Source organism: Notolepis coatsorum (genome assembly GCF_963971535.1).
Source record: "Notolepis coatsorum genome assembly, contig: SCAFFOLD_2766, whole genome shotgun sequence".
Lineage (NCBI taxonomy): Eukaryota > Metazoa > Chordata > Actinopteri > Aulopiformes > Paralepididae > Notolepis > Notolepis coatsorum.
In genome coordinates this window covers 1-9,123 of record NW_028171782.1, presented here as the reverse complement: position 1 = coordinate 9,123, position 9,123 = coordinate 1, and the positions used below count along the sequence as shown (strand labels likewise).

At 43.1% G+C, this 9,123-nt stretch overlaps 1 protein-coding gene across 1 annotated transcript; it reads left to right on the top strand.

The window, feature by feature from the left end:
* Positions 1–492: 492 nt before the first annotated feature.
* LOC311248184 (intraflagellar transport protein 74 homolog) lies at positions 493–8,732 on the top strand (the record flags this gene model as incomplete). Its single annotated transcript, XM_084339114.1, has 3 exons — positions 493–622; positions 6,968–7,131; positions 8,613–8,732. Coding segments are annotated over 3 exons (414 nt in total), but the record flags the coding sequence as incomplete, so codon positions are not given.
* Between the last annotated feature and the right edge of the window lie 391 nt (positions 8,733–9,123).

Below are 9,123 nucleotides of genomic sequence, written 5' to 3'. Positions count from 1 at the left end.
TCAACCGGTGCCCCATCGATGCTGAGGGGGCTGTAGTCCCTGACCCCCGACCTCCTAAAGTCCACAATCATCTCCTTTGTTTTGCTGACGTTCAGGGAGAGGCTGTTCTCTTGGCACTATCCCGCTAGAACCTTGACCTCCTCCAACTCTCTGCAGCCTTCAACACTATCTCCCACACTATCCTCCTCCTTAACCGACTCTGATCACCTCGGCCTCACTGGCACAGCTCTCTCCCGGTTCCCCTCATCTCTCTCTCCAGCAGGAAACAATTTGTCACCATCACAGCCTCCAGTTCCACCTGTGGCCCCAGTCAACCAGGGCGTGCCTTCCACTCCTATGCCGATGACACACAGCTGTATCTCACCACAACAACAAGATACAAGATACTTTAATGCCACACAACGATGGTTGGTGGTAATTGTTTGCGGTACAGTTTGGACATCAACATGAAATCAACATCATGTGCTCAGCCCCCCCACACTCTCCTTTCAGTCCCACATCAAGCCTGTCACCAAAACCGCATTCTTCCACCGCAAACACATCTGCAGACTCCGGCCATCACTCACCCTCATCTATGCCTTCATCACTTCCCACCTTGACTACAGCAATGGAGTCCTGTCTGGTTACCTAGCAACACCCTGGACAGACTCCTTGACTACAGTAATGGAGTCCTGTCTGGTTCAGCGTTTCCGTTAGCCGGTAATTACCGGTATTTGGCCGGCAAAATCTGTTTAAGTCCGACAAATTTAATCTCTCCGGTCATAGTGTCCGGTGAAAATAGTTCCCTCTGGGCACAGTTTGATTATTTGAATTGTATTTGGATGGGCTGGAGTTGGGTGGCCTATGCGATGAACGAAACAATCATTGCGTTTGTTGTCGTTGCTTCGCCAAGCAGCCGGTCTGGTAATGACGACGCTGTGTCAGTGAGAGCTTGCTGCTGGATTTGCGGAAGGCATGCAGCTGCAGACCCACAGAACCCACCAGCTTTGCTGGCACAGTGCGGTCCCCAGACCTGGAAAGCTGCTCTGCGGGTCTGCAGCTGGATGCTTCTTGCAAACTAACTGCAGGCGGCTGGCCGGCTCGCGCTGATATTGTTGGACCGGCTGCTTGGTGGAGCAACGATGAAACGAATGTAATGAATCGTTCGTCGCATGGGCTATTTAATTTTGGCCTGTTTTGGTACGGTTCGGGTGGTCAAGTTGTGCTTGGAGGGAGTTGTTTTCACCGGACATTATGACCAGCACCAAGTCGTTGGGAGGTGGAGATATACATCACGCAAACCCACGATAATGTTGCCGTCTCTCTTCCAAATTTCTCAGTTCTTCGCTTGATATAATTAATACAAATGTCCAATATAACGGAATTCGTTAGCTCATAAAAATGTGATTATAACAGACTGCTGTTTATTAAGGTCGGGCAGACTGCCCACCGACACCTCAAGTCGGCAGCAGCACGCAGTCTCGAGGGACTTATTTTATTTGGAATATATTAATGACTGTATATACGCAAAAGTAGCATAGTTTTAAGTTAAAATATTATAAATGCCTTGATGATGTCATTCTTTATATAGGCCTATCAATTGTTTTTAAGCTCAATATAAACTCTGACCGGAATTTATCCCATTTGTCCGGTAGATTGAAATCTACCGGACACTCGGACCTGCAAAAAAAAATTCTAACGGAAACCCTGGTCTGGTTACCTAGCAACACCCTGGACAGACTCCTTGACTACTGTACTGGAGTCCTGTCTGGTTACCTAGCAACACCCTGGACAGACTCCTTGACTACTGTACTGGAGTCCTGTCTGGTTACCTAGCAACACCCTGGACAGACTCCTTGACTACTGTACTGGAGTCCTGTGTGTCTTTTTTAGTGTTGCCTTGTAAAGCATCCTTAGGTTTCTTGAAAGACACTATAAATATGAGTTATTATTATTATTATTATTATTATTATTATTATTATTATTATTATTATTATTATTATTATTATTATTATTATTATTATTATTATTATTATTATTATTAATACTATGATGATGGTTCGTTTTAACGTTTATAGTTATGGTTAAGATATAAAGTTATAGTCCAGTCATTATATGAAAAAACCTAGGACAAATTGCAACAGTAGCAAACTCAACTGATTTTGTATCCTCATTATGTCCTTAGTGAGGGAGAAAAAGTCCCAAGGAATCCCATCATGGGAACGTTTTGAAAACAACCTATATGTATTCATATCGAAAAATGCCTGTTATAACATAGTGGTGAAAATTTTACTTTTAGATATCACTATAAAAACTCACAAGCTGATTACACACACAAAGACAAGAAAAAAAGTCAATCACAACTTCATTGAATTATTCTGTTTACTCATGCAAATCACACATTATCTTATTTGATATGCACCAATTAGCATACACGCCAGAACTAATCAAAACATTTGATAAAGAAATTTTTTTCTTCTTGGAATATTAGTAGATAGGCTCTGTGGAGCTCAGTCCACGAGGATGGGGCTCAAGGGTTTATGTCCGTGGGGATAGGTCCATGGAGATGGGTTTTTTTTATAATAGGCGGAAACTACATATTTGTACAGCATGCAAAACACTACATGATTCTTGCACAAAACTACATGGGCTTAACATAAATTTGGTATGTCTGTATAGGGGAGGCTTGTAGGTACCCATGTAACCCATTTCCATTAACATATATTGAGGTAGAAGGCCAAGGGACCATTTGAAAAATGGTGATGGCCATATTTCCCTCCCCAAAAAATCGTCTTAACTTTGAAAAATTAGGTATGTAGCCCCCTTTCCAATGAGGTAACATGACATGGTTGGTCTCATTGGAAACCCGAGGTTGTCTAGAATCAAATGGTATCTTTACTTTTGAGCTACCTCGAAATTTGAACGCGTCACAATCTCTGAAAGACAGTGTCGTCAGTGATCCTGCCAGCAATCAAGTACATTGAAAAAAAACACATTTCCCATGATGGGATTCCTTGGGACTTTTTTTCTCTCACTAAAGACATATTGATGATACAAAATCAGTTGAGTTTGCTAATGTTGCAATTTGTCCTAGGTTTAGCCTAATTCTGGCCTATAATGACTGGACTATAGGGGTAACAAAACATTGAAAAAAAACACATTTCCCATGATGGGATTCCTTGGGACTTTTTTTCTCTCACTAAAGACATATTGAGGATACAAAATCAGTTGAGTTTGCTAATGTTGCAATTTGTCCTAGGTTTAGCCTAATTCTGGCCTATAATGACTGGACTATTAGGGTTATGGTTAGTTTAAGGTAACATTGTGGTTAATGTTAAGGTTATGGTTAAGGTAACAGTGTGGTTAAGGTTTTGGTTATGGTTAGTTTAAGGTAACAGTGTGGTTAAGGTTTTGGTTATGGTTAGTTTAAGGCAGGGCTATTCAACTAAATTGTTCAGGGGGCCACATTGTCAGAAACCCAAGGGGCCAGGGGCCGGACTGCCACGGCGCCTCCCTGTGCTATGAATATAATATACACTTGACACAACACGCAACCACATTTTCACAACTTTTATTTAAAGGGGAACTATTTTACTATTTCTTTCACTATTTGGGCACTTTTACACAATTCCTGTGGGTTTATGGAACACCTCTGTAATTTTATTTTTTTTAATTCATTGTTTTGTATTTCTAATCAAGTACTCAAAAACAGCATTTTTCTACCTCAAGATCTTAAGCCGTTTTGAGCCTCATGGGCTCCAACCACAGTGGGAACTGTGTGGAAACTCAGCTGATTATCATGCAGCGGTGTCTCTCTGACATCACAAATCAGCACATTTTCAGATGACTCAGTTCAGTGAGGGTGAATATTGTGAGAGGAGAATTGGAAGAATGCGCCAATATGAGAATTAGAGACATAGATCATATTAATATAAGTCCACATAGCTAGGAAACAATGCTAAACACTGAAAAAGGCCATTTATAAGATAGTTCCCCTTTAACTACATTGCAAAAGTAGTATACTTTTCAAAAAAAGTGCTTCATTTATGTGCCACATCTGCAACATCTCCTGCAAAAAGTGCTTCATTTATGACTGTGCAACAACTGCAACATCTCCTGTGCATCTGAACATTCTAACATCAACACTTGAACAAAAAAACACATTTATAGTGCAGCTGAGCTTATGAAAAAGTGCTTAATTTCTGTGCAACAACAGCAAATCACAGCATCTTATTAGCACTTATTGTCGACTCTTAACTCTCAAACATCAGGGGGGTGGGGGGCAGACAGGCCTAGCCTACATACACACATCTAATGAGAGCGATTGCACTTATTTGACTGGGCAATGGCAGAGAAAGAGGGTTCATAGGAAGTGAGGGCTACCCGCAAACAGTGATGCAAATGCTCATTTGTCAAGGAGGCATGGTTGCTTGTTTTAATGGCATTCATGTGAGAGAAACTGGATTCACAGGTGTATGTTGAGCCAAACATTGTTAGCACAGATATTGCCAGCGTTTTTATTTTGGGGAATGTCTTGACATGAATACACTTTATCCAAAATGTTGTGGTGGATTCATTCTCAAGTGCCTGCTTCAGAGCAGATGATGCTTGCATGTCAATTATTTCAAGTTGCAGGAGACCTTCATCAATGTGAAGTGATGCAAGGAACTCTTGTCCTTTTGTGGAAATAGCAGCTACATTGGCAAATGGGTTGCTCACAAAATGCATCAATTCTCTGGACATGTCAAATTCATCAAATCGACTTGCAAAGTTTTCCCTCATTTTATCAATGAAATCTGTCATTAATTGAGTGACTTTTGGCTCAATTGTGCGTGTTAACGTTGACATGAAAAGAAAAAAGTAAAAAAAATAAAATAAAAAAAAAAAAAAAAAAAATTATTTTTTTATTTTTTTTTATTATCATGTAATCTTTGGCGGGCCGGTCAGAATCATCCCGCTGGCCGGATCTGGCCCGCGGGCCGCCAGTTGAATAGCCCTGGTTTAAGGCACTAGCCTCCTATTCAAGTGTCCCGGGTTCATTCCCAGCATGAGAGCTCAAATATTGTCTGAAAACGTTAAGTGAATATGTGATATAAGTACTTATTTATAATGTGTACACATTGTACACTTTCAATAAAATACGTACTGTACATATATTACTTATGGCTATAAAATAACGTACAATATGTACCTTTTTTATCTGTAGTGGATTAGTACTTTGTAACACACAGTACACACAGGTACCCTACAGAATACCATACTCTGTTTTAGTTTGAACACCATACTCTGTTTTAGTTTGAATACCATACTCTGTTTTAGTTTGAATACCATACTCTGTTTTAGTTTGAATACCATACTCCGTTTTAGTTTGAATACCATACTCTGTTTTAGTTTGAATACCATACTCTGTTTTAGTTTGAATACCATACTCTGTTTTAGTTTGAATACCATACTCTGTTTTAGTTTGAATACCATACTTCGTTTTAGTTTGAATACCATACTCTGTTTTAGTTTGAATACCATACTCTGTTTTAGTTTGAATACCATACTCCGTTTTAGTTTGAATACCATACTCTGTTTTAGTTTGAATACCATACTCTGTTTTAGTTTGAATACCATACTCTGTTTTAGTTTGAATACCATACTCCACCAACTTAAGCCCATCCCTCTTGTGACTTCATGTCGGTGACACGTACAGTATTAACACTTTCAATGCCGGAGCTCTGTGCGAGCTTTAGTGCTTCCTTGCCACCACCCACTTCAATGATAGAGCTCTCATATTTGCAAATGCATAAACTATGTCTTAAATTATGGCTATGTGTCTAATCTGGCCGTCGCTTATCAATGACTTGTTTGCAGTCAACATTGTCGAAACGGATTGTTTTTTAATCGGTTCATTTCCGTTTTATACCATTTTGAAAATATAAAGATTCTGTGATAAACGTCCTTTACTGGAATATTCTGGAATACACAAAAAACGTTGTAATTTTTCGGCCTATTTATGAATCGTTTTCAAATAAACGCTAGATTATCGATAGTATATGTGTACTTATGCACGCTAGAGAAGCGAGTTGAAAAATCGAATCTCTTATTTCCTGATCGCACACACACACACACACACACACACACACACACACACACACACATAGGGCACACGCTGATATCTCTGTGAAAATAGCTCTGATTATCCCAAGACTGGTCAAATAGATTCCTTACCTCAGATCAGATGTTCTCCAAAAAGATTATTCCAATTCATGATCGCCATTCCAAATATCGATCGCATTTATTGATCCAATGCTGGGTACTGGAAATATGTATTCCACGCTGTTTTGGGACTCAGAAATTAATGTGATCCTCTCTGGTGGCTTGCCCGAAAAGTAAAATGAGGAAGCTGGATTTCCCCCCGCCCATGTGTTTTCATGCAATCCATTCCAAAGGGGTGCAGTACCACAGGGAGACGATAGGGGGCGGTATTTTCCCAATGGAGCTCAGAGAGAGTTTGCAGCACTAACGTGAGACTGGATTGATGAAATATGAATTAAAATCGCTAATAAAAAAACAAACGACATATCGCGTCGTTGGCAATGAACGGTCGGCATGAACAAACGACATATCGCGTCGTTGGCATTGAAAGTGTTAACCTCTTAAGCCCGGAGCCCTATTTTCTGAAAATCCGCCTAAAATACATACCTAAGTAAATGGAAGATTGCTCCACTTCTACAAGGTCCATTTGCATGTTTTTGGTATCTAGGGACATCTATGGACCTCAGTGAATGTATTCCCAGTGTCAGGAATATTGTGTCTATTACTAGGCTTGAGTAAATTGTAATGAAACAAAGGAGACTATGAATTATGATTTTTCATTGCATCTTTGACAGTGAATAACACCATGCTAATAATCACCAGACATGAAAAACTGCCACTGAGCTCGTTCAGTACCTTCTTGAGATCAGGTACAGTATTCATGGTGTCCCTCTTGTGTCTGCAGAGTCTCAGCGGCTGCAGCTGGAGCTCCAGAAGATGGAGCAGCTGGAGAGTAAGATCGTCAGTGACCTGGAGACCCTGAAGGAGCGCGTCAGCACCATGACCACGGAGCTGGACACGTACCGGGACCTGGACGCCCTGAAGACGGCTGCGGAGGACAAGAAACAGGTACAGCGGGGCTTTTGGTTGAAAATACATTAAGTAAAAAAGAATATTAAAAATTATAATAAATGCTAAAATACTAAGAAAATACGCTAGGTAAAAAAAGACGAATACATACTAATAAAATACGCTAAGTAAAAATAAATACTAATAAATACTAAAACACTAAGAAAATACACTAAGTAAACAAAAAAATACTAATGCATACAACAAAACTAAAATACTAAGAAAATACACTAAGTAAAAATAGATACTAAAACACTAAGAAAATACACTACGTGGGCGGCCGAGTGGCGCAGTGGGCAAGGCGCTCGCCACTAATGCAGGAGATGCTGGGTTCGAGCCCAGCTCTCTGCGTTGCTACCGGCTGGCCGGTCGTCATACTAACACAATTGGCAGTATTAGGGGGTGGGAAAGCTGGTGGGTGGGGATTGGACGCTGTGGACAGCGACTCCTACAGGTCGGTTGGTGCGCCTGTACAGCAGAATCAGGAAGTATCGGGGGCAGCGTGAGCCTCCCACGCGTTACTCCTCGCCACTGAGAGATCGCGCTGTACAGGTGAAAAGATGCGACAGCTGCCTCCTCGTGTACCGGAGGGGACACGTGATGCAAGGCTTCTATCCTCACTACAGCCGACCAGTGGGAGGCATGGTCTAGCAACGTTCGAGACAGGGGAGGGTAGAATTGAAGGGAGAATTGGCGAGGCGAAACTGGGATGGGGGAAAAATTGAAAATACGGAGAAAAAGTGGATAAAAAAAAATACACTACGTGTAACTAAGTTGGGAATGATCCCATACTCTAACGCAGAGCATCCTTGTTGCTGCAGGCGTGCTGGACTCGAGCACCGTCCTTCAACAGGGTTCAATCTGTCAGCATCACGTCAGGGCTCTTTCATTATAAAAGGCTCCGACCTTGTGACAGGATACAGGAACGTGTGTGTGTGTGTGTGTGTGTGTGTGTGCGTGTGCACGCACTACAGTATGTACAGTAATTGCATTGAAGGATTCCATTTGTCCCTTTCACTACCACACTACAGAAGGTTAACCCTTTCACTACCACACTACAGAAGGTTAACCCTTTCACTACCACACTACAGAAGGTTAACCCTTTCACTAACACGCTACAGAAGGTTAACCCTTTCACTACCACACTACAGAAGGTTAACCCTTTCACTAACACGCTACAGAAGGTTAACCCTTTCACTACCACACTACAGAAGGTTAACCATTTCACTACCACACTACAGAAGGTTAACCATTTCACTACCACACTACAGAAGGTTAACCATTTCACTACCACACTACAGAAGGTTAACCCTTTCACTACCACACTACAGAAGGTTAACCATTTCACTACCACACTACAGACGGTTAACCATTTCACTACCACACTACAGACGGTTAAACGAAGTACAATGCAGACAATGAGGTACAAAACTTAAAGTGCAAATGTGTGTGTGTGTGCGTGCGTGCGTGTGTGTGTGTAGCGGCTGGGAGAGGACAGTGTGTCTCTAACTCAGCGCAGAGACACATTCAAGAAGCAGATGCAGTGGATGAACCAGCAGTATGAAGCTCTGAAGTCTCAGCTGGAGGAGAACGAGACGCACGCGAGGGGGGGGGCGGGGGGGGGGGGGGGCACGCTCAGGGAGGGGGGGGGGGGGGGGGAGGGGCACGCTCAGGCCAGGACACAGGGGGGGGGGCACGCTCAGGCCAGGGGGAGGGGCGAGGGGGGGCACGCTCAGGTCAGGACACGGGGGGGGGGGGGGGGGGGGGGGCACGCTCAGGGAGGGGGGGGGGGGAGGGGAACGCTCAGGCCAGGACACAGGGGGGGGGCACGCTCAGGCCAGGGGGAGGGGCGAGGGGGGGGGCACGCTCAGGTCAGGACACGGGGGGGGGGGGGGGGGCACGCTCAGGCCAGGGGGGAGGGGCGAGGGGGGGCACGCTCAGGGGGGGGAGACCCACGCTCAGGTCAGGACACGGGGGGGGGGGCTAATGACT